Here is a 26,331-nt window from a genome sequence, read left to right as displayed (position 1 = left end):
CTTGCTCAAAGGCATACAAATTGAATCATACGTGGAGCTTGTTCAACTACTGTTCATGATTCATCCAAGTTGATGTAGTACACATATCTTATTAGTTAACTTGTCTCCATCAGCACCTACACAACTTCTTCATCAAGCCACGACCGATGGACCAGTTAGGTCTTGAGAACATGATACAACCCATTAACATATTAAATGTATAGATTAGGGTTGCACCTCACGTTATAGAATACTTCACCGACAAAGTTTTCAAGTGATGGGAAATTTTTAATTGGTTTCTTATCTTATTTTGTACAAATGACATCCACATATGAAGAAGAGTTTACTTGAATTGTGGTCGTTAAGGGGGGGGGAAAAAAAGGATTGACTTGTAAGATGAATAGAGTTGATATGAGAAGATTCTTGATTTTATAGAAAGAAAAAAAAGAAGGGAAGAAAAAGATATAACCAGTGGATGAAACGATTGTATTATATTATTATTATTATTATTTTTTTTTTAAATTTATCTTTGTTGAGATGATCATTCAATTCAAGATATAAGGAGAAATCATATCGAATCCATCATTGTATATTTCTTTATTTTTTTCATGTTATCATTCTTTTGTAACACTCTGATGAGTAATATATTGTCATTTGAATTCGAACAAAAAAAAAAAATCATAATGAAGGAATTTAGTTTTAAAAGTCATTAATGTATATTCTAATATATGCCAAAGCCATCATCTTTGCGGAGTTCTACGAGAATAACTATTCCCATGCTATGTAAGATGGCGTGGAGTGATCTTGTGTAGATAGAGCACAGGAACCCTACAAGGGACCATGGAGCTAGCCTGTAGTGTGTGTACCTTTGTCCCCTTGCATGTCTCATCAAAAGCAATCCCACTCAAATTAGTCATTCTTTCCTTCTTTATCGTCATCTTCACCCATACAATTTAGTCATGATCTCCTGAGTGTGGTGCAGAAAATTAACTTCAGCCTTTTCCTACACCCCACCATGTAAGGGTAAACACTCAACTTGTATCCTTTTTTCCCTTTTTCTTTTTCTTGCTTCCTTATCTTAAGGCATCGTAATTACTGACCAAAATTTGATGATTATAAGCAAAATATACACATGTTGTTAAAATCCCTCCCTAGCTATGTTCTTAACCGTCGTATATACAAGGAAGGAGATTCGATTGAATAATTGGATGACTAATCATGCTCGAAATGATAAAAATAAAAATAATAATAATAATAGTATTTTGGAAATAGAATTACTTAGCTTTATAAATTTATTTCACTTGTTCATTCCGATACAAGGGGTGATTTTTGTATTCATTTATATTAGCAATGTTTATTTATTTATTTATTTATGCCTTAGTGCGTATATTTTAATAAATATTTATTTTAATAAATAAAAAAATGAGTTGGATGGAGATTGACTAGTGTAACACAATTTACTGGATTGAATACATATTAAGAGTTTTATGATGGTATACGCAGCTCAATGTGTACGAAGCACATGAAGCACGTAGCTTTCTTGTGCATGCACGGTTCGCATGTGATAAGGTATACTTTCGGTCAAGAACACGTCACAACTGATGTCACGCCGCGCTACAGCCGGGTCAGCAAGGGGAGCACCCCCACACACTAAGTCAGAATCCGTACCGAGACACTGTTTGGCATGTCCCGTCTCGGAAACTCGGGGCGGCGCCGTCTGACATCATCCCGTGCGTCTCGGGACAACGACCGCACAATACCGTCTCATCCCTCGAGGATCAGTCGTCACGTCGAATCCGCATGCGATTGACCCTCGTACAATAATATAAAAGCCCATAATCGGCATCTGACCAGAGGAAAAAAAGGGAAGAGAAACACAACTACTGACTTGCTCGTCGGAGGGGCCATAGTCGGGAATCACCCGACGAAAACCATTTTTGTAGGCAAACTGCCACCCTCGAGTCACGAGCGTTTTGACCTGGGAATCGTCATTCGTTGAACGAAGGTGAGCTACCAACCAGCCCGAGAACGGAGAGACGTTGCTCAACACAATGGCACCCAGATCGAGAAACACTGATCAATATCCCATCGCGAGGGCCCGACTTACCCGTGGACCGAGCCGTGCTGACTCACTAGCCACGGCACATTTGTTCACGAACACCGTGAACACGTGATAAGCATACAAAATCTTAAGGAGATAATAGAGAGAATCTAAGTCACCGACCGCTGTGATCTACCAATGAAACTATGGGATGAATCCTTGGATCCAATTAGTTTACTTGTCGGGTGGAACATGAAACCAAGGGCCGTTTGTAGCTGAGTTCGACTTGGTGAAGGGGGGGGGGAGGGGGGGGAGGTGGGGGGCGAGGAGTGGTCTCGAGCATGCAAGCCAGGCGAGCAGTGGGCATTAGTCATCGGCGAAATGCTTCGTGTGGTTGCTATGGGGCAAGACGTTCGAGTGAGAGTGATACCGATGATATAACACCAGTCTTGGGTAATTAGCCAAGGGCAAGATGACATTGGGTAGTCTTGGAAAGGAAGGGGCAGAGAAAGAGAGAGAGAGAGAGAGAGAGAGAGAGAGAGAGAGAGAGAGAGGCGGCTAGGTGTCTGGCGTTGGAAGTGGAGAAAGATTTGTTTATATCTTTACTGTTTTGAAGGATAAAGAAAGGTTGATAACGAGGCAGATGCTTTTGTATATTTGGCAAGTGAAAGCTTTACAGCATCCATAGGGGGTGAGAGAGAGAGAGAGAGAGAGAGGAAGAGGAGAGGGAGGGGAGGCAGAAGGAGGAACGGGCATCAGGAAAGGGGACATGTTCCCTTCCTGAAGGTTATGCTCTTGACCCGATGACTTTGTTGTGACTTTTTTTTCTTCTTTTGATCATTCAGCCTCGACTCAGATGCCTTCATGACTGGAGGTGTCGCTTGTCAGCTGAAATTGTTTGATTTCTAAGGGCCTGTTCTTGATTCTGTTTGTGTACTGCTTTTTGGCGTTGGGATGTTTTGGAGAAGAGGTTTGTTTTGTAGCGGATATTTCAAAAGACTAGTTTTTATATGTATTTTTGTTTCATTGTAGAAAGAAGGAGATTGGTTTTCTGAAACCTGTTGGATTTGGGGTTGCATGTTCTTAGTAGGTGATTGTGGTGGGTGTATTTTAGTCTTATGGTGTTTGTTCTTTGGGAATCATTGATTACTTGGATTCTTGTTCTTTTCTTGTCAGAAGGAGATTATTTTTCTGAGACCCGTTGGGTTTAGGGGTGCATGCTATTAGGTTGTGGGTTCTTGGATGAGAGGTGATGTGGTTGGTATTTTTTGGTCTTCTGATGGTGTTTGTTCATTTGGAGTAGTTGACTTGATTTCTTGTTCTTCTCTTGTTAGATGAAGACTATTCCTTCTGAAACCTGAAACCTGTTGGGTTTGAGAGTGCATGCAATTTGGTTGTTCCTGCTTGGACGAGAGGTGATGTGGTTCGTATTTTCTGGTCTTCTGATAGTGTTTGTTCATTTGGAAATTTTGATTAGTAGGTTTCTTGTTCTTCTCTTGTTAGATGGAGAAGATTTCTTCTGAAACCTGTTAGGTTTAGGAGTACATGCCATTAGGTTGTGGGTTCTTGGACGAGAGGTTATTCGTGGGAAATCTTTTTGGTCTTCTTATGGTGTTTGTTCTTTCAGAAGTGTCGATTGCTGAACTTCTTTTTCTTTCTTGTCAGAAGGAGATTATTTTTCTGAAGCCTGTTGGGTTTGAGAGTGCATTCCATTAGGTTGTGGATTCTTGAATGGAAGGTGATGTGGTTGGTTTCCTTTTCGGTCTGATGTCGATGTTTTTTCTTCTTAAATTGTTTATTACTCGGTTTCTTGTTCCTCTCTTTTCAAAATGAGTTTATCCCTTCTGAAACCTGTTTATTTTGGGGGTACACGCCATTTATTCGTGGGTTCGTGGTTGAGAGGTGATATATTGGTGTTTTTTTTGGTCTTCTTATGGTGTTTGTTCATTTGGGAATGTTGGTTGCTTGGTTTCTTGTTCTTTTCTTGTTGGAAGGAGATTCATTTTGTGAAACTTGTTGGGTTTGGAGCTGCATACGATTAGTTCGCTCGTTCTTGGATGAGAGGTGATGTGGTTGGTATTCTTGTGGTCATATGATGATGTTTGTTGTTTTAGGATCATTGATTGCATCGTTTCTTGTTCATTTCATGTCGAGAGGAGAATATTTCTTCTGAAACCTGTTGGTTTTGAGACGCATGCCATTAAATTATGGGTTCTTGGAAGAGAGGTGATAAGTTAGTATTCTTTTGGTCTTGTTATGGTGTTTGTTATTTGAAATCATTGATTACTTGGTTTCTTCTACTTTTCTTGTTGAAAGTGAATATTTCTTCTGAAACCTGTTAGGTTTTGGGAGTGCATGCCATTAGGTTGTAGGTTCTTGGATGAGAAGCGATGTGTTAGAAATATTTTGGTCTTTTGATGGTGTTTGTTCTTTATGGAGTTGTTGATTACTTATTTACTTGGCATTACTTTTGTGATCTATTGATGAGGAAAATTATACAATTTTGTTATATGGATATGGCATGATATTTTCTTTTCTTTGTCTCAAAAACCTGTCTAAGTAGTATTTTCTTCAATGATCCATTGTTGAAACGTTTAGTTTTGTGCTCTGGCTTGCATATTTTGAAGGCACACTTTTTCAGATGCTTGAATTGCATATATAGACAGATTATCCATTTTATTATAGCTGATTGATACTGTAGAGGTTCAACTCATGATTACGATCACCTTTTTAGTGATCAAGACCCTTCCACCTGTGAAGAAAAAGTTGTCTGTAAATGGAAATAGGCATGCCAAATTCTTGGGCAAAGTGGGAGAAATAGATGCATTTAGTACTAATTCCCTCTTTTTGGGTGGACAAAATGTTCACCAAGATGTGAGTAAACTACACTATATTGATTTTCCAAATACTTATGGCTCTAAAACTCATCCTTTTGAATACTGTTGAATCTGGAGAACAGCAAGCCTTTCTTCCTACTAAGAGAATCTCGTCTATGTTAAATGCTTGCTCTTCTTCTGTTTATTCCTTTTATGTTATGACTGACATGAAGAGATTTGTGGGCTTGCTTCTGAATCTCGATGAATGAATATTCTTTAGAATGAACAAGTGAAGTTGATTGTAGTGGCAGATCAGTTGATTTTTGCACATTTATTGCTTTGCCAAAAATGAGAATCTCTGGCTTTCATGTAATTGTGAAGTGGAAAGATTAGGGATCTAAAAGTTCTTTATTCTCTGTTTTTTTTTTTTTTGACAGTTTTGTTTGTGTTTGAGTGACCTCAGATTGATTAAGAAATGCATATATTTTTTGTTTGCTGCAAGTGAAAGGAGGTAGTATATATAAATGCATCTATCTTCATCTCGAAATGGTGGAAGAACACCACACTTCATACTGTATTTTGATGAATCTTAAGGTGAAAAAATAAAGCTGAAGAAGATTTTGATCTTTATAGTTTTATTATAAAGCTGAAAAAAATAAAGCTGAACACCACATTTTATAGTTTTATTTTGTTACTAGATGGATTTTTCTAATCTTTTGTAAAAAGTATAAGGAGAAATCTGTGGAGTGGGGTGACTTCGAGTCTAGAAGATTGTGCAACATATTTAGTTGACATTCGAATAAGTTCTTTTTTCAATCCTTCTTTTTGTTTTTTGAATGTGGGATGGGGTTGGGAAAGTTGTTTAAGCAACCATAGATTTATCAAATAATGAACAAATATCTTGCATGACTAATGTGCAGCAAATGACGGACAGTGTTTCCATCTTAGAATCATTATAATCATTGTTCAGATGTCATCATAAAATAGTGTGCCCTTGGAACTTGAGTTTCTATTTTTACAATGGTCCTAAATGCACACTTGTCACTTTTCTGGTAGATGATCATGTATGGTGCCAGGTCCCTGCATGAAGTGTATGTCATTAAAATTCATAACTATTTGCTATGGAGGCTGTGATTTTGATTGATCGAGGGCTATGCTGGAGAATATTACACTGTTTTTTTTTTCTGGAAGATGATGTTTGCTGCTAGATAATCTGAGAAAACTAATCAAGATGCATGGATATGTCAAAAGATACTTGTTCTTGGAAATTTTAATGGACCTATTTGACATCCTCTGGCGATTGTTATGAGATGCTTAATGCTTTTCTAATTCGAACATGTTAAAGATCCTTGCTGTTGGTGCTTTATTTTAATGTAGATGTGTACATTTTACTTAGCAATAATATTGTAGAAATGGATTAATGTGTAATTTACCTTGCTAGATCATCAACTAACTAGATTATAGTATTTCTTTAAACATAATGCACATAAATGTAGGAATGAGTTTTCCACCTTCTAATCTAATACTATTTAGGGTACTTTTTGAAACATATTTGAAATGTGCATTGATAGCCCAATGCACATTTTAAATGTGAATTGGTGTTTGATAATTTTTTTAAATCGTATTTGGCCTGAGTGCTACATTATAAATGCTCAAATGTTGATTCTACGTTAGGGTAGCATTATCATTTCGACATTTGTGGGATGTTAATATTTTTTTTAAAATTTTCCAAAGTACCCTATGACATTCTTAAAATTACAAGATTATCTCTCTATAATAGAAACCCCAACCCTCATTTTGCTCTCCCCTTCTCTCGATTTCTATCGTCGTTAACTCCTCTCACTTATTCGTCGTACCACTTGCTTCGTTGGGCGCTTGCTCTGCCAAGTCCAAGATTTACATCCAAACATTGATTACAAAAGATCTAGCAATTTTATTTATTTATTTTCAAATTTTTTTACATTTATTTATTTATTCTATATCTGGGGCATCAATTTTTTTTTGTAAGATTACATAAATTTATTTATTTATATATTTATTCATTTAAATAAGATATATTCACTTTTGAATAAATATTAAAAATGTTAGAAGGGTAAATTTGTCACATAATATTCAATGGACTTTTGAAATATAATCTTACCAAACAACACTCACGTCAATGCACATTTAAAAAACAACGTTAATCTATTGTTTATCAAGAACTCAAAACATTCCATAACTGCACATTCACTCAAACTTTTTTCTCCAAATGCACATTAAGATGCAAATATGTTCCCAAACCTATCCTTAGTTGTCACCTATTTATTTAATAACTTGGTAACTAGAAAACTTGCATATGTGCTGCATATTTTTTATAAGTTTTTTTCTATTGGTATCTACTGCTGCTTATGCGAAGATGTAAAGACTTGTTCCCTAGGTGTAAGAATGTCAGCAATAAGTACATTTAGTTAATTGTATAAAGCTACCTCAATATGACTAGGTGAATGAGCTTTTAATGTTAATTATAAAGAAGTTGGTAAGAGCTTGATGACATTTACCAAAGGGTACACACTAAATTTAGATGTTACTACTACAAAACATGCACATGTTGGAATTAGAATTTACCACCACAAACTAGGAGGAAACTATTATAATATTTCACATGGTATGTAGTTCAAGAACACATTTCAAGGTTCTTCATAAGAGTTTGTGCTGGACATGGAAGCTGACCTCTGTCCTTAAGAGGAAGCATTCTATGGAATTGTATAAAGGCCTTTGGTGCTTGATCCATCTCTTAGAAAATTTAGATTGATATATGGGAATGCAAGTTTTTTTCTCATGTATTGTGAAGTTGCTTTCTCCAGAAGTTTGATGCATATGATGAATGGCATGAGGGCATGTCTTTTCATAGTTTCTAGTAGATATTAAAATGTGAGAACCAAATATAGAATTAGATGAATCATGTCCTTTTGAACATTCAACTTGGTAGAAAGAAAATGCTATCTGTGACCATTGAGATTTCTCATATTTGAGATGCTTGTAGTCACTAAAGTAATTTAAGAGCTCATAAATAAATATAAGATGCTTTGCTCTAGTCATTGGACATTCTTATGCTTGGGATATTCTTGAAGTTATAGATTCCGAAGCTATTAAAGAATATTGTAATTGAAGTAAAATTCTTAATTGTGCTTATTCATGGGATTGTTAGGTATGGACAACCTAAAATGCTTCGTTTTCTAAGAGTTCGGAATAAACTTAAAATACCAAAGGTCCATAAAGGTTTCAAGAAAAGCAACTCTTCTATATTACAAAACTATCTTTCTCAACCTGCTTCAAAAATTTTTCCTAACACTTGTAAAATGAAGGTTTTGGCACTCTATGTAGTGGTGATTAATGAAGTGCTGATCATATCCACTTCAGCTATTATCATATTATGACGATGGGTATAATTGAGGAAGTCAACTACGATCAGAATGACTTGATATCTGGGGTATATTGCTCAATTTGGTGGAAAATATGATATGCTTTTCATCCAAAATCTGATAGAAGCAAATTATTGGCATGGATTCAGTGTTGATCCTTTTGGATGCTTACCAGGGTAGCCAACACGTAATATGAATAAAATTATTGAAGGTTTCTGTAGATACTAACATCTCACTGCCTGTATGCTACTGTATAATCTGGCTTAGCTTTTGGGCTTAGATTGGCACCTACAGTCTTGTATCAGATATTCACAAATTGCTAGTGGTTTTCTTTTTTATTATTTTTATGTTCTCAGATTGTAGAATTAGCTCAACTTCAGTCCTTTTGCCGTGTTAAACTTAATTTACACTTCAACCTATAAATATCAACCTTTTTTCTGACATGTGCAGCTATGCCAAGATGTGATGAAGTGCATGGTGATCATGTTCATGCAATCTACCATAAATACAGATTTGATGGAAAACATGACTTTATGTGAACTTAAAGTCAATTTTAAAAAGCTGGGTGCATTACATGGTTTTCGATGTGTACATAATGGTTATAGTTGTTTAAATATAGTGTATACAGTGCATTATGGACGCTTGTCAATGACATGATAATGGAGTACAATAACTCCACAAGTCATGTATAAACTTTATACAACAAATTATTATTGTTACAACCAGTAATATCTCATTGTTATGCTTTCTTCTTTTATCCTTAAAATTGCTATGAGATAATTTTGAGAATTATTTACATGGTATATGTTTTGCTTTCAGGTGCTCCCATCTCTCTTTCAGCACATCGATAGCGATTATTGTTATTAGTGAATGTTAGCTAGGTCTTATAACTAGAAAGAGATTTTACTTGCTCCAGACTTGGTTATCTATGGAATTGAGATATGCATCTTGATGCAAATTCATCTGAAATGCAAGACATTGGCATTAAAAGTTCACAGAATAGTTCACTCTATTCAACATCTACCTGTGAGTTCGATCCTACTTGTTGGAATTCTAGTAGTGCAATTACTCCACAGTCTTCTTGTTCCAAGAACTTGAATATGAACATGGGTTTCTTGGCAAAAGATGGCAACCAAGTAAAGCAATTAAGCCATCCAATATCTGACCATGATTCATCAACTCAGTCCACTGGTCAATCCCGTCAAGAAGCATCAGGAACAAGTGAAGACAATGTTCATGAGCAACATATTTCAGTAAACTCTGGTATAAATTAAAATAATTTGAAGTCATTTTTTTACCACTAAAACATGCTATTTTGGGTAGTGTGAAAATCATATTATCAACATCAATTTAAGTTTGCTTTCCTTTGAGTTAATAATTTTATTTTGTTGCTGCATTATGTTACTTTAGAAAATCTTATTCGTTATGCCTTTCAAGGGATCCTCTTAAATGACCATATTGTTCTATAATTTATATTGAGCATTGGACTTGATGATTGTCTAATTTGTCAAAATAATCTAGAGGAAAAAAAAACTTTTCTTTGTGAAATGAGCTTGACCTTCAATGTTGCCAATGATTCATATGTTTATTCTGCCAGATTGAGTAGTTGCCTGATGGGTTCACTTTCATTTCTTTCCTGATGCAAATGTTGACTCAGTTGCTAATGGTTCCTCTAGTCCACTATGGACATTCAGAGTCTAGATAGGGAGCTTGATAGTTGCCATTGACAGAGGTCTACTTAAGCTCTATAATGTTTTTGTGATTCAAAAGTGCTTCCCAATAGGTTTAACTGATCATAACTTTTACAAAATTTTAATATTGTTTTAATTATTGAATGTCTTATTTTCTTACTATAAGATTCTCTTCTACAGTTGGTATGTGTCTGTTTTATACACTTGAAAGAAATCAAAATGCTAACTGTAAACAGCTAAAAATTCCTGTGAAGTCAAAAATATCAAATGCAATATGATGCAGTATAATTCTTGGAAAACTGGTGTAGGAGGCATTGTTAGAACCCTTGTAGATTCTAAACTTGGGGTTGATCTCTATAGGGGATCGGCCTCCTTGGAACTCTATAAGGATTCCTCTCTCCAAGTTGCTGCTCAAAGACTGTAGAAAAGATTCATCTATTGCTTATGAAAAGAGGATGAATACATGACTATTTATAGAGCTTCTAAACCCTAACTCTTAATAGGACTCCTACTTATAACCAACCCCTAATAGGACTCCTACTCAAGACTCCTATTCCTTTATAACTCCTAATTCTTCTCTAAGAAACAACCCCCTAACCCTAGCCGGCCTCTTCACCTCTTTAATAGGGGTTGGCTTAGGTAAGTTTTACATGAATGTCTCTCTCAATTATGACTCTCATAGCTAGAGTCCTAACAGACCCGTCCTCTTCAAATCAGCCTTGTCCTCGAGGCTGACGATTCATGAATTCTGGGAATTTGATCTTTAAGTCGTCATAGTTCTCCCTAGTGACATCTTCTGTTGGTAAGTTCGCCCACTGTATTAGCACTTCAGTAGTGGGTCGTTGTCGTCGAGTCACGATCCGTCGATCAATAATGACACTTGGCTGGGTCTGGAGTTCTCCTTGAGTAGTTATATTTGGTGCGTGGCTTTGTCTTCAAGCACCTATTTACAACTTTCATCTAGCCATCTGTTTGTGGGTGATTTGTCGTACTCCTTTTCAATTTAGTATTTTGCATATGGAATAACTTTGTCTAAAATTTATTTATGAAGATGCAAGTAGAATTTGTCACAAGCACAATGCGTCCCTTATAACGTAATTCTTTTGAGTCCCAATTGTAATGAGCCATGGAGCTTGGTGCTTCCTCCAATTTGTTTATGATCTTACTAGTCTCCGAATCTTCCTGCCATTCCATCTTAATATCCTCAAGGAAGTCGCTGGTCGAAAGTGAAACGGCAAAAAATTCAGTTTGCTCGAGTAGTTGCAAAAGCGCATCTATAACAACATTCTCTTTCCCCTTTTTGTAAGTTATTTCATAATCAAATCAAAGAAGTTTTGTTACCCATTTTTACTGCTCAGAGGATGATATCTTTTGCTCCAAAAAGAACTGAAGGCTTTTATGGTCAGTTTTAATTTAAAATCGTCGATCGATCAAGTAGGGTCTCCACCTCGTTGCTGCGTGCACAATGGCGAGCATCTCCTTATCATATGTTGCCATATTTTGATGGGAGGGAGATAATTCCTTACTAGTGTATGCGAGTGGTCAACCATCTTGTATGAGAATGGCTCTAATTCCGACTCCAGATGCGTTAGCCTCAATAATGAGGGGTCGGCTGAAATCTGGTAGTGCTAGCACTGGCGTCGTCGTCATGGCTGCCTTAAGTTTGTCAAAGGCAGCGGAGGCTTTGTCCGACCATTGGAAGATATCTTTTTTCAGTAAGGAAGTAAGTGGTGCACTGATCTTTCTATAGTTTTTCACGAACTTGCGGTAGTAGCCTATTAAACCCAGAAAGCCATGTAGCAATTTTATGTTCCTCGGGGTTGGCCAGTTCTGTATTGCTTCTATTTTGGAGGGGCCCACCATCACACCTTCCTTTAATATGATATGCCCAAGATATTCTACCTTTTGTTGAAGAAAGCAAAAATTCGTAGTGGCCGTTGTGTGTTCGAAAGGCGGTTTTCGGTATGTCTTCTTCACACACTCGTATTTGATGATACCCGGATTGAAGGTCCAGCTTTGTGAAGATTTGTGCTCCCTTTCATCTAGCAATTCATCTACTACTGGAATAGGGTATTTATCCTTGATGGTTATGCCATTGAGAGCTCGGTAATCAACGCATATTCGCCATGTTCCGTCCTTGTGTACAAGTAGCGCCGGTGAAGAGTAGAGGCTGCAACTTGGCCGAATAACTCTTGTTTCGAGCATCTCTTTTATAATCCTTTCTATTTTATCCTTCTGGAGATGTAGATACTGATATGGCCGAGTATTTGCTGGAGGTTTGCCTGGAAGAATCATTATATAATGATCATGCCGACGGGTAAGTGATAGGTTGTGCGATTCATCAAATATATCTGAAAATTCAGCAAGCAAAGAAAGTAGGTTTGGATCTTCAAATTCTATTGGCTCTCAGTTTGTTGCTTAAGTTGTACCAAAAAGCTGCTGCATGCTTTATGCAAAACCTTCTCCATTTGTTGTGTGTAAATCGTCGTTACGTCGCCCCCATGTTTCTCGTGCAGTATCACTTGTTTCCCCTTACTGTAAAATTTCATAATTAGTTGCATAAAATTCCAAGAAACATCTCCTAATGTTGTCAATCATTTAATTCTGAGCATGGCCTCATGATCATCAAGAGGGAGGAGGAAGAAATATGCAATTATCTCTTGATCCTGCAGCAGTAGTTTCGCCCGCGGGCATCTTTGGCCGCACTTTAGGGTTCTGCCGTCGGTGACCTTTACATCGGACTTGCTGCAACCTTCGATGTGGAGTGCCATCCGAGCTGCAACCTTACTATTTAGAAAGTTATTAGTGCTGCCCGTGTTGATGAGAACAGTGATCGATTGTTGTTTGAGAAGGCCTCCAACTTTCATCTTTTGCGGGTTTGAGTAGCCAGCTAGTGTGTGTACCGTAACGTCAGTCGGTTGTGGCTTTTCTTCCACATCTTCTTCTTCATGCTCAAGGCTCTCTTTTAGATATTCAATGACCTCTTCTTCTACTGGTTCAATCATAAGAAGTCTCCCTTTACTACAACAATGCTCACGGCTCCACGGCTCGTCGTAGTGCCAACATACCCCTTTGCATATCGTTCCCGAAGCTCTTCTCTTGTCTTTGGTGCAGGGACTCAGTCGACAGTAGGGGGGGCTGAGGGCTTCCGTATTGCTGGTCGAGGATGTTAGGATCGGAGCGACACTAAGAGGGGGGGGGGGGGGGGTGAATTAGTGCAGCGGATTAAAACTCGTAAGTTTGAAAACGATTTCGTAAATGCGTAGAGATTTCGATTCGACGATGAATGACTTGGTGAAAGTAGCTCGAGTAAAGTGAGAAGATAAATACCAAAAGCTTGCTGCTATGTAAATAACGGTTTAAGAAAGGTAAACACTCACACATTCAAGGAACACACCAATTTCATGTGGATCGGTCAAAATGATCGACATCCACTTGCGAAGCCTTCTTCGATGAGGCTCCCAACTTCCACTAGCAAATCACTTTGAAGGGGAAGGACAAATACCCCTCTTACAACCTTTTACAAGTGGTTCACACTCTTACAGATTTTCAAAAAGAAAGAGGGAGGTGAACACTCAAGCAATTGAAAACAAGACTTGCTAAAGACTTTGCTAAGACTTTATCTCAATCTTTAACTCTTCAAAGGTTGTATTCTCTGTTGAGAATTGAGGGGTATTTATAGGCCCCAAGAGGATTCAAATTTGGGCTCCAAATTTTGAATTCTCTTGGGTTTCCGAGGCTGGCGGTGCCACCGCTTGTCAATATCATATTGACCGTTTACTGGCGGTGCCACCGCTCAGTCCGGCGGTGCCACCGCTTAACTCTCGGGTTCTGGGCGGTGCCATCGCTTATTCTGGCAGTGCCACCGCCTACACTATTTCAGCTCACTGGTTGGGCTCCAAACTTGGCCTAAACCAGTCCGAATTCGGGCTCAATTGGCCCCTAACCGGGTTATAGGATTAACCCTTAATCCTAACCCTAATTACATGCAAACTACGAGCTTAAGAGATAGTCCTAAGCAAGTTTTTAACCGGCAACGTCGAGTTTTCTGGCGAGCTTTTCGGCGAACTTCCGACAGACTTCCGATACACCCTCGGATTTCTTCGGACGGACTCCCAGCAGGCTCTCGATCTTGTGGTGAGTTCAGCGAGTAGTCGAGCCTTCTCGGTGATCTCCGCGAACCTCCGACGATCTCTTCGGCGGTCTTTCGAAAACTCCGACAAGTCCCTGATTTCTTCTCGGTTGGTTCCGGCAGCATCTCCGACGAATCTTCGGACTCTCTAACACCCATCGAACTTGACTCATGTAGACTTGCTTTATGTCTTCAAGCTATCGTAGTTAATCCTGCATATGTAAAACAAAACTTCGATCGAGACAATTAATACAAAGCAATAATCAAGTTGTCCGGCATGTCTACGACGCTTCGTTCGATTCTTTAGCGCATCGTCCTCTCTTGCGGCCTATTGCCTAATCGGCCAGTTGACTCCGCAACTTTGATATTCTTGGCGCAATACCCGCTCTTCTTGGCCCGATGCCCGAATCCACGGCACGAAACCTTCTGTCGATACCTTGACCGATCCACCGGTCCGATGTTCAATCTTCTGACATGTTCCTCTAGCACAACATGATTTTCCTGCTTTAATTGTCTCATTCTGATCGAAGCATCCTGCATCACTCAAAACGCAAATTAAATCATAAACACATATCAAATGGTTTCATCATCAAAATACGAGATTCAACAGAGGAGCGACCCTAGTCCTTCGAGCTTCATGGTTCAATCGCTCCTCTTGATGTCGTGCGAAAGAGATGGCTACCACAAGCGTGTATGGTTGTCGCGCTTTAACTTCTCCTCGGATCTCTGGCTTCAAGCCCTCAATGAAGGTCCCCAATAGTTGTTTTTTAGACCAATCACGATTTTGATTAGATAACCTTTCAAACCTAGTTTGGTACTCTTGAATGATGCAGGTTTATCGGATCTTTGCTAATTGTCCGTCAATGTTCTCGTAATCGGTTGGTCCGAAGCGGATCAGCAGTCCTTCTTTGAATTGTCGCCATGAGAGGACTCCATGAGTGTATTCAAACCAGTCAAATCATTGTATGACATCCCCTTCAAGATGTATAGCTGCAATTTTCACCATAGATGCGTCCGCGGTTTTGTGGTACCAAAAATATCGCTCGACGCGCGAGATCCAACCAATCGGGTCTCCTTCTTCCCATCTAGGGAAGTCCACCCTCATGTGTGGATAGTTATGATCGATCATAGAACCTCCTCTCCCTTGGAAGTCATCTCTTCGGGCTTGGTGCAATTAGTTAGAGCTCTCTCTTTGATGTGATTTCTTCAGGCTTGGTGGTCGGCCCAAACTGAGTTTGGTAAAGAGAGTCCGAATCTTATTCTCCATTCGCGCCTCGAAGGCTTCGAATTTAGCATTGATTACCTCCTCATATGCCATAGTGTATGCCTCCAAATCTGTGATGTTAAGATCTCTCTTTTGTTGTCGGGTTAAAGGCATGTATAGGTTGAGAGAAGTGATGGTTGAAAGGGTTAGTGGATTGGTGGATGTAGGCTGCGGTTCAGGCTTGTTTTGTGGCTGTTTTGGGTGCAGTTTGAGGGTGTGACTTGGTCGAATTTAGGGCTGTGGATGAAAGTTTTAGATCTGTGGTAGATGGCAGCAAAGGTTTTATAGAAATCAGTGGCAGTTTTGTTGCAGAATTGTGTTATCTTGTAAGAGCAGAATTGTCGTCGAAGAAACAACGGTTTCTCGACAAAATTTTCACCAAAAACTTGAGAGATTTGAGGAGGGAATTGATAGCAATATCTCAGTTTATATCACAGCAAGGATGTCCAATTTAATCAAGAAAATTTTGGCAATAACAACAAGTAAATTGGTACAAGTTGCGATAGTAGAATTCTCGTCGAAAAATTTCAGCGGTTTGCGACGAAAATTTGCAGCAACACAAAATCGTTTTTAGAGATGAATTCCTCAATAGATCAATCTTAAATGGAAGCTAAGATGATCTATGAAGTGTATAAGAAATTTCGTTCAAAAAAGATTGCAAATAGATGGGTTAAGGCAACAATATGCGACTGAAATTTTCTGCAGCATAGATTTTCAAGTGTAGTAGATTGGACGTAAAAGATCAGTGGTTTATATTGAGAATTTTTCGATGAAATCAAAGGGAAATCCACTGGTAGGAAGTGTCAAAGCTATCATAAAAAATTCGTAGAGATTTGGACAGAAAAAATATAGTATCAAGATCAAACAAATAGTGCTATGCGGCTAAAATTTTACAGTGCAGATTTTCAAGTATAACGGATTAGACGTAGAAGATCAATGGTTTATATTGAGAATTTTTTGACAAAACTAAAGGAAAATCTGCTGTTAGGAAGTGTCAAAGATGTCATAAAAATTTCGTAGAAATTTGGATAAAAAAAACACAGTAGCAAGATCAAACAGACGATGCTATGCGGCTGGAATTCTGCAATGTATCTTTCGTCGTAGAGATGAAAACTTTGTGACGAAAAGTTTATGCAGCAATATATGAATAATTTTTTTAATTTTCGAATAAGAATAACTAAATTGCAGCAGCAGTAAGGTAGGAAACCAGAGCCTGTTGCAATTCACGGGGAGATCAAAGGATGATCTGCGGTGGTGGAGATGACAGCGGAATTTGGCGACGATCTTTTAAGCAATTGTGGGAATTGCTTTGGGCAGTTGTAGAGGGCTGATGGATGGCTGTGGCAGGGCAGCGAGACGCCAAGAACGCTGTTCTGATACCGGGTGTTAGAACCCTTGCAGATTCTAAACTTGGGGTTGATCTCTATAGGGGATCGACCTCCTTGGAACTCTATAGGGGTTCCTCGCTCCAAATTGCTACTCAAAGGCTGCAGAAAAGATTCATCTATTGCTTATGAAAAGAGGCGGAATACATGGCTACTTATAGGGCTTCTAAACCCTAACTCCTAATAGGACTCTTACTCAATACTTTTATTCCTTTACAACTCCTAATTCTTCTCTAAGAAACAACCCCGTAACCTTAGCCGGCCTCTTCACCTCTTAATAGGGGTCGGCTTAGGTAGGTTTTACATGAATGTCTCTCTCAATTAGGACTCTCCTAGCTAGAGTCCTAACAGGCATGTATATTATTACTATTTTCTTATAAGTTCGTTCTTGAATTTTGGTTGATTTTGTTATTAATTTGTTTCTTCTTTTTATCAAAGTGGTAGAACTTTATGGGATAAAGTCTGGATTTCCAATTGAATGAAATTGTTACTACTTTTTCTTTATTATCATAAAAGAATTAGACAAGATGAAGTCCATGAATATCCTACACATACTTTTGCATACTTAAAGATGCCAATGGTATGAACTATAATATACCACATAAACTTCGGTTGTGCCACACTAGAGGTTGCTGCTGGATGCTAAAATAAAAAAACTATTTTCTAGTTATTGACAGTGATTTTTATTGTGTCTATGTTACTTTGTATTATAAAAAGGTAGCAAAGCTAGTGAAGAAGATCCTACCAATACAAAGTCTAGAGAGAGTTGATATACATCGACGTAACTCTATAAATAGAAGACTATTTTCATAACTTGAATTTTGTTTACACAGGATGGAAATGAACAACCTTCCTGTTTCTCATTTTGAATGCATGTGTATATAACTATAAAAATAGATATATTTGCAATCTTAATGAGAGGGTTCTTTTTTCTTGATATGAATGCTTTTCAGATAGACACGTTACTATTTAACCTTCTAACATAGTTGTCCTTCATTAGGTGTTGGTAATACATACAAGAATTTGGTTGATGGTCATATGAAGCCCATTTTATCTCTGGGAACTTCAGAAACTGCATTTTCATTTCCAAAACTGGATTATAGCCAGTCTTTTGTAAGTTCCTATTCATAGTCTCGGAGCTCATAGTGCAATGTGCTACTTCAAACACTTTGTAATTGCATGTTTATTTGATCAATATGCTTCTGAGATGTCCTCTTTCATGTGCAGGCTCATGTGCCTTACCCTTGTGCTGACCCATACTTTGGTGGTATCCTTGCGTTGTGCCGACCACATGCTATGGTAAATTCACCAATGGTATTTTTAGTTACATATTTGTTAACGTCTTGTTACCTTTATCTGCATTGCAGTTGAACATTCATGTGATTGCTCAACCATTTTGAACCTCAACTGTTTGGTTCATACCTGTTTCTGTATGCATTCAAAAGGGACTGTTGCTGTTTTAGCTAAGGTATTGGAATTTTGATAAAGAAATAAAATAAAGTGAAAGAAAAACAAGAGATAAATTAAAAACTATTGCACGTTTTTTGTGGAGAATTTGTACCTATGTAGTAGAAATTTAGTAGTTACAAGTTGAGACTATTATTGTGCATAGAATTCCTACATCATCCTGTGATCTATATTAAAATGTTTTTTGTATTCCTAGTTATTTCTCATAATTATATCATGTTTGGTTGCTGATTGAGGTTTTTTGTGGCATGGATTACACAAGTTTAATCCTGAAATGAAGGAATTACTGAAGTTGATATCTGCCCTCCATTACAATATATATTTTGTCTTGGTATGCTTAATTGTGGTTAGATTTTTAATTTTTTCTTTTATTTTTTTATTTTTTCTAGTAATTGTTTATCTTTTTTTTAATATTATACAATGGTTATGTTAACTGGATTATATATTTGATAAAAGGTCTTATGTAGTTCAATATTCCTACAAATTTCTGAAATTTTTTGTTTCTTCTAAATTGTCCTACATTGACTATATGATCTTGTAATTTTATTTTTTTTTGTTTTACTGTTAATTTTAGAAAGTCTATATTTCTTTATTATCTCCATGTTTCATTTACTTAAAAGGAATCTTTTTTTTCTTTCGACTGTTTTAAATAGTATCTCCAAATGTTAGTTATATGCTTTTTTGTTATCTGAAAAGATTAAAATTTTATCAATGTAAAAAACAAATAAAGTTTCTGAACTTATTAAATATTTTATACTTGCTAGAATATTTTTAATTTAAAAAATATGATTGTCCATTCATATAGTGCTAAAAGTATATACTAAATGATTGTCGATTCATGCATTCTTATTTGCCTACAGTCACTTTTTAAATCAAAATCTTAAAATATTTTAGCTCCACTTGTCATGTTTAATAGGTAATAGGTATATATCATTTTTTGCATTGTCATTCAACATTTTTATAATTTATTATCATTTTAACTTTTTAACATTTTATTTCTAAGTGATTTCTTGCTATAGAGGTTATAAATTATTATCATTTTAACTTTTCCACATTTTATTTCTGAGTGATTTCTCACCATAAAAAGTTGCTGATCTATGTCAACCTTTTATGGTGAGAAATCACTCAGAAATAAAAGATGAAAAAAGAGAATGATAATAAATTATGAAAAGTTAAATGATAAAATATTTAGCAAAGCTACTATAATGCAAAGGTACTGATTATACATACATAATGCCTATTATACATACCTGATACCTAACAAAGATACTATGATGATACATAAAAGGCTGATTGATACATACCTAAAACATGACAAGATACTATGATCCAAAGGACAAATAAGGCTGAAATATTTCGTAAATTTGATTTAGAAAAAGATTTTGGTAAGTAGAAATGGAAGATGGTACAGAATCAACGGCATTTTGTACACTTTTACGACTATATGAATGAATAGTCATGCTTTTTATTAAAAAATATACCAGCAGAATTTTAATGAAAAGATGGATAAAATATTTAATAAATTCATAAATATTATTTGTGTTTAAATTTTCATTTAAACGTCAAAGACATTTAAATATTTAGAAGTACTAGATTATATAGTCAAAAAGATAATAGAAACGTTGGACAATTTAGAAAGAAATAGAAAACTTGTAGAAGTCAGTCAACATAAGCCTTATGTAAAAAATTTAAAAAAGTCAAGATAAAAGTATTTTAATTTAGAAGATAAAAAAATAATAAAATGTAAAAAAAAAATCTTGCCACAATTAAGCATATCAAGACAAGAATATATAAAAATTATAGAAACATACACTTTTGAAACTAAATAAAGAGCAATATTACTAAAAATAGAATATAGGGAAGAAATTTGTAGATATAGCAGTAGGAAATAAAATACTAAAAATACTAACTTCAATAGATGCTGAAATCAGAGTCATACTAATTGTAATAAATACGTTTAAATATACTTATGAACTTTATAATAAGAACTGAATGTCATAAAATAGTGACATATTATAGTAAGAGTTGACTGTCATAACATTGATGGAGATAAGTGAAGGATAAAGATATACATGTGATATTATAATAAGAATTGACTCCCATATCATAATGACATATTATAGTAAGAGTTGATTGTCATAACATTGATGGAGATAAGTGAAGGATAAAGATATACATGTGAAAGTCAATAAATTTGGAATCCAAATATACAAACTAAAAGGAATAAGTTTTTTCTATTTTATATTAGAAATAACAAGTGAAAACATATTTTATGAGAGTCAAGAGAATGAAGAATAATATTTATATATAATGGACCTAGACATCCAAAAGAAAATAACCTTCAAATATGACAGAGCAGAGAACAAAATACAAAATAATATAAATAATCAATATTATGCTTGTAGCAAATAAGTCAGGGAGATAAAAGAAGTACATATATGACTAAAAACAAAAAAAATTAAAGACAAAAGATCTTCAATGATAATGAAAATGGTATTTTGCAATAATAACAAATTAATAGCATCATATCAATGAAAAAACAATGAATTTTGCTATAATTATATCTTTCAGGAAATCATAATTATAGATGAAATTTAAGCGGTTCAAACTATTTAATCTCGAGAGTTTATAATCAAGATTAAGTTGTTTATTCATAAAGAAATTCCAAATAGATAATACATTTTCAATTAGGAATCCTGGTCTCATCATCTCTAGTTCCAAGGTTATTGAACCAGTTCCTTTTTGCATTTTTTTTAATCCTGGGTTTAGGGTTTAGGTTTTTACAAGTTTAGTTAGTTAGGTCTAGGTTTTTAGGGTTTAGATTTTTACAAGTTTAGTTAGTTAGGTCTAGGTTTGGGGTTTAGGGTTTAGGTTTTTACAGGTTTAGTTAGTTAGGTCAAGGTTTTTAGGGTCTAGACTCTAGCTCCACACCTTGATGTGTCCCTGAGTAATCCTTTCTTACTCAAACTTTTCACCATGCCCAATATTAGGTCTGATATCAATTGTCATGACCTAACCTAATGTGATAACTAATCTACTAACTTCATTGAGTCTGAACCATTGACCCAAAATGCTTAAGCCAAATGTAACAGTAATGCACCTATCAACCTCTTATAAGCCAATCTAATTCTTAATTTACTTTTGATTTGAGACCAAATTAGGGTGTTACACTTCTTGCATCTCATCCTTGCCACTAGAAATGGCAGCCTCACCAAGTTTACTAGTGTGAAGATAGAATTTTGTATGTTATTTATACTTTATTTAGTCTTTGGGAACCTTTTCATACAAAAAAATCAATTTTGTACTTCAAGCTTACTAAGTAGATATTGATTTCAAACCTCAGAATTTTCTCTCTTCTATTGTGCTGATTTTGTTTTTCTTTCTATTAACATATACTACATACCTCCAGTAATTTCTTTAATGTAAGATATGAATTCATGGTGTATTGTGTTACTCTAACTGCAGATTCATCCACAAATGGTGGGAATAGCGTCCTCTGGTAGAGTTCCACTGCCTCTTCAACCTTCTGCAGAAGAGCCACTTTATGTCAATGCGAAACAATATAATGCAATACTTCGAAGGAGGCAACTGCGAGCAAAGTTGGAGGCTCAAAATAAACTCATAAAGGCTAGAAAGGTATGCAGTTCTGTAATGAACATATCTTATAAGTTCTTGTCCTTTTGGATTCAGATGGTGTGGTCTATTTGAAAATATCTTCGTTTTTGTTACACAAATAAGAAAATTTATATTGCACAAACAAGTTGATAGAAAGCTTAACTCTACATGGTTATATGACTAACAACCCTCACAAGCTATCAACAGGAACAATTTGGAAGCTTTCCACTCCACAGAAATGGAGCACAATATATTGAACTCTTAAACGCAAGCTATATCCTAGTCCAAACTTTCTCAGCATAATTGTAGGAAGGCACCGAGAACCAAAAATCCTTGTTGAACTTCGTGTCATCAACATACTGTCTTCAAAGTAAATATAGATTGCATCTATGCCATTCGACACTATGCTTTCACCAGCTACTTGCTAATCCCTGGCACCTCTAATTTCTTTTGGTCCGGAAAATGTATGCTACAGCTGCTGAAACCAATTGAACAGTTTGACAGTGTAGTGCTCTACATTTATCATTAAATCGATGCAAATTTTGTTCATGATTGTAGTTTTTCTGTGTTTTACAAACTTGTAATCATTCCAAACCTTGTGTTAGAAGCAATCAAAACATTAGCTTTTACTAATTTCATTGGCACAGTACTGACCAGTTCCTTTAAAAGCTAATCTGCCCGTATTTAGTAATAGTTTAAAGACAAAATCGATCTTACCTTCAAATAGAAGTGTTTTTCCTCATAAGCATAAGACCTCCTAAGTCCTAACAAGAAAGAAGAGGTGCTCTCCTCTCTTTTCATTTGGAAAGTGGCACATAGACAAAGCAGCCCTAAGCTGACAGGACTCTACCAAGTGTATTAGAAAACTTTCTTCCAATATGAAGTGTAGTTCTCTGAGCTAGGAGACCATCATTTGGGGCAGGGCGAAAACAAAGAGAACATACGGTCATCTCTTGTTTCTTTTGTTTGTTTGTGTCCAATTCATTAAGTGTGATTGTTTTTCGGCTTATCTCATCTTCTGATCTTAAGTATGAACGAAAAGCTCGACTGAGAGGGATCAGGGGCAGGAAAATATTTTGGAAGTGAGCAAGATTCTTTTCTCTCTACTGTAGTCACGTCAGTATTAAACCAGTGGTCAATTCTTGGTCCAGTTCGATGAAGAAGCAGAACTCCAGCAAACCCAGCAAACGGCAAACGGCAAACAAAGGCATCAAAGAAAAACAACCTAATTAGAGCTAGCAAATGGAGGCTGAAAAGCTGTACTGCAAATACATGCCCTGTAGTTTTGAAGCTTGCCTTCATTTCAATTTTATGACTCAGTGAAGGTAGAAGAGGAGTAGTGAGAAGATGACATCTACTCTGTTCCGAGGGAAGAAAATCAACATAATTGCATGTCTAGGAATTCTTATATTGAACTGCTTTACCTTAATCCATCAAGCCATAGATTCTCTATATCCTAATTTCAGTTGCCTCATTAATGCTGAATCCTTTAGCTTGATTTGGTATACAGAACTCCTGATCAGTGGTGTAATGTCTAATATTTCTTATCTCATCCTACAATGGTTCAGTAGCCACTGTATAGTTGGCAAGAACCATCTTTTGCTTGTAATGGAATCAGCAGCTTTAGATTGTACAGGAATATAATTTTCCACTATATGTTCCCCATCTCTGAGTATTAATGGGCCACCTGGATAACCAGTTGCCAACCAGATCACACATAGCTTTACATGTTTAAGAATGCGTTCTGTTATTTGCCTGATTTAGTGGTAATGGATGATAGAAACAGAAGGTTGTTTGACTTCCAAGCAGCAGTTTTATATTTCTGCTCTTCAAATGCTGAGTTGCTTGTCACTAGTGACTTAAGTTTTTTATCTGGCTTTCAGAATACAAGCTGTAATCGTTATTCGCTTAACTAAGCAAAAAAATGTTTTGCTACTTGCTTATGGCTTGCCCAAATCACCCATCTGCCTGGTGATGAAAAGGGCCATGTGAGACCCACATGTGGTGCAATTGGTTTCTCTCGTCACCGGGTTGGTATGTGGGATACGTAAGCCATAAATCGGTATGAAAATTGTTGTTGTTCAAATCGGTAAATTTACAGCACAACAATTTTCAAGATATGAAATCTTTATCAAGATTCTTCATGAATTTTTACATTCATTGTTCTTGTAATTCATGATCTAGGTCAAGCATGGTTTGTTTGTATGCAAACATTTGAATTAAATGTCGTCACTTTCATGATTGTATATATGGATAATTGTACGTGCTTGGATGTCAAATTTTTTTCTTAAAAAAAACAAAATCTGTTTTATTTGATGTACATCTGAGTAAATCGATGGTTGTTGACTTAGCTGAAATTTCAATTTTTTTCTATCAAGTGTTTTCTCTTTTTGACTCCAACTTTCTCTCAAGTGTTTGCTCTCTTTGACTCCAAACTTGTGTCTAATCTTATCTGTATCTTTCCAGCCGTATCTTCATGAGTCTCGCCACCTTCATGCAATGAAGAGGGCAAGAGGATCTGGCGGACGGTTCCTCAACACAAAGCAGCTCCAGCAGCAGAAGCAGACCCAGACTTCGGCAATATCAGGTTGCCAGGATCACTCTGGCTCAAAGCTCTACTCAGGAAGCGGCTCGATTGGTTCATCTGCCCCTTCGATCAACTCCAACATCAGAACTGCTTCTACGAACGGAAGAATGTTAACACAGCAGGATCACTTGAGCTTTCCATTTCCCGATTTCCATTCAAACGTCGGAGTGGGCACACAAGGCGGACATACCATGATGGGCGGTGTGGTTCAGAGCTTCAAGTCTTAGCGATGAGATAAAACTTGGGGCATGAACTGGCAATTCATCATGGTGGTTCCCTGGCAATTCATCCTTGGCTTTTGGTATCTCATCTCATTCGATACGGAATCGAACTTTAGTAGGAGTGTATAAGATCTTTGTTTAAATTGCATGAGTGGAAGAGATAACGGTGTGCATCAGATCATGTTCTCAGCTGCTCAAACAAATGCATGGATCCTACCCTCGTTGTAACTTTATGGAGTGTTGACAGGTTATTGGAAATCTTGTTCTTATCTTGACAGTTGAAAACATATCAGATTGCCATCAGAATGCATATGTATATGTATCATAGGCATTTATTTTCTGTGTTGTGATAATCTTGCTAGAAATGGTGCAAGATGATTTGCTATTTCAACAGTTGTAGTGATGCAAACAGACGGAGATGAGTTTTGTTCGGCAGGATTATTTGTGGGCACTGCCCATCTCCATGGTAGAGTCTGATGCACTCAGGCACGTAGAAGGCGACATCGTAGCGGAGCCCTGCGCCAGGCATCAGTCGGCAGTTGCCTTGGCCGCCATCTCATCTGCAAGATTTGCCAGTCACCTGTATCGGATGTCAGTGTTGTAAGTTGGCAGGTGATACTCGTCTTAGCTCCTTGTGTTATGAAGGCAAAGATGAGAGGGGAGAGAGAGAGAGAGGGAAGGAGATTGCACTACCAGAGAAGAGGAGGAGGAGGAGGAGGAGCAAGACAAAGCAGGAAAACTTGGTCATTGTGTCCACTGTCTTCCTCGGTTTCAGTTCTCTATTGCCTCTTGGCTCAGTTGATCTCGAGGTTCTATGTTTTATACGTGGATTAGAAGGGGCGTGAACACTGGCTTTTATGGTGGTTTGGGTTCTCCATCACGCAAATGGTGGTGCAAAATTACTGTATATCCCGTGTCTTTGATACCATGACGAATCATGAGCTTGTCTCTTTATTATTATTATTATTATTATTATTATTATTATTATTATTATTATTATTATTATTATTATTATTATTAAAATTTTTTTATATATTCAAATCGATCGAGTTGAATTCGAGTTTGATGAGCTATAAGCTTATGTAAATTATGAATTTTCACGAGCTAATTTTCATTTTTTTTATTATTATTGCACTAGACATTGACGAGAGAGAGAGAGAGAGAGAGTAGGTCACCTGGAATAACAGGTGATTTTGGACATGTCAAATCACCCATAGTATGTTTGAGACAAAAGTATTTATTAGCTACGTATAGCCATTAATAGTTGCTACTTTTTACTTTCTATATGGCTCAAATTTGGTAATGTTTCGACTTTTTAGATTGGATGAATGCTTTATCTTAAGTTGTTGTCTAATTAATATTAATTAAAAATTTATCGATAGTTAACACATGATCGTCATTCAAGAGAAACATAAATGTTCTTTTCGTTCACTTCGGTAAGAAAGAGAAATATAATCTTCCTTTTGTTCATTTTTATAAGAAAGAGAAATACAAACTTCTTTAAGGATAATCATAAACTCTTTTATGATAAAAAAAAGACAATCTTATATCTCATTCTCCTTCTTTATTTTATGATAAAAAAAGACAATCTTTCCCTCTTTTAAAGGTATAAAGATATATTCTAAATAGGAAGAAAGATAACTCCATGAGCAAGAGAACTATTCTATCTCACATTTCCATTTTAGATATATCCTGAAGTCATCTCAAAATATGATATTTTTAATATTAGAGA

General features: G+C 36.4%; 1 protein-coding gene across 7 annotated transcripts; it reads left to right on the top strand.

Annotated features, from left to right (window-relative positions):
- The first annotated feature begins 2,354 nt into the window (after nt 1-2,354).
- Nucleotides 2,355-24,886, top strand: LOC103974055 (nuclear transcription factor Y subunit A-4). 7 transcript variants are annotated; one of them, XM_065089935.1, is made up of 7 exons: nt 2,355-2,806; nt 3,355-3,443; nt 9,057-9,500; nt 17,710-17,822; nt 17,937-18,008; nt 21,642-21,812; nt 24,258-24,886. In XM_065089935.1, exons 3-7 carry the CDS (start codon nt 9,179-9,181, stop codon nt 24,603-24,605), a joined length of 1,026 nt encoding a protein of 341 aa, XP_064946007.1. In that variant the 5' UTR covers nt 2,355-2,806; nt 3,355-3,443; nt 9,057-9,178; the 3' UTR covers nt 24,606-24,886. The 7 variants fall into 7 exon arrangements, with proteins under 7 accessions (XP_064946007.1, XP_009387071.2, XP_009387069.2 ...); XM_009388796.3 differs by lacking the exon at nt 3,355-3,443; XM_009388794.3 differs by lacking the exon at nt 2,355-2,806 and having other exon boundaries at nt 2,813-3,443.
- Nucleotides 24,887-26,331: the final 1,445 nt, after the last annotated feature.

Source organism: Musa acuminata, chromosome BXJ1-11, assembly GCF_036884655.1.
Source record: "Musa acuminata AAA Group cultivar baxijiao chromosome BXJ1-11, Cavendish_Baxijiao_AAA, whole genome shotgun sequence".
NCBI lineage: Eukaryota > Viridiplantae > Streptophyta > Magnoliopsida > Zingiberales > Musaceae > Musa > Musa acuminata.
The sequence above is the reverse complement of the archived record's forward strand: the minus strand, read 5'-3'. Positions and strand labels throughout refer to the sequence as shown.

Coding starts and splice junctions, on each gene's coding strand:
- LOC103974055 (XM_009388796.3), top strand. CDS start 9,179: ATGCATCTTGATGCAAATTCATCTGAAATGCAAGACATTGGCATTAAA. Junction 9,501..17,709: donor ACATATTTCAGTAAACTCTG/GTATAAATTAAA, acceptor GTCCTTCATTAG/GTGTTGGTAATACATACAAG. Junction 18,009..21,641: donor TGTGCCGACCACATGCTATG/GTAAATTCACCA, acceptor CTCTAACTGCAG/ATTCATCCACAAATGGTGGG.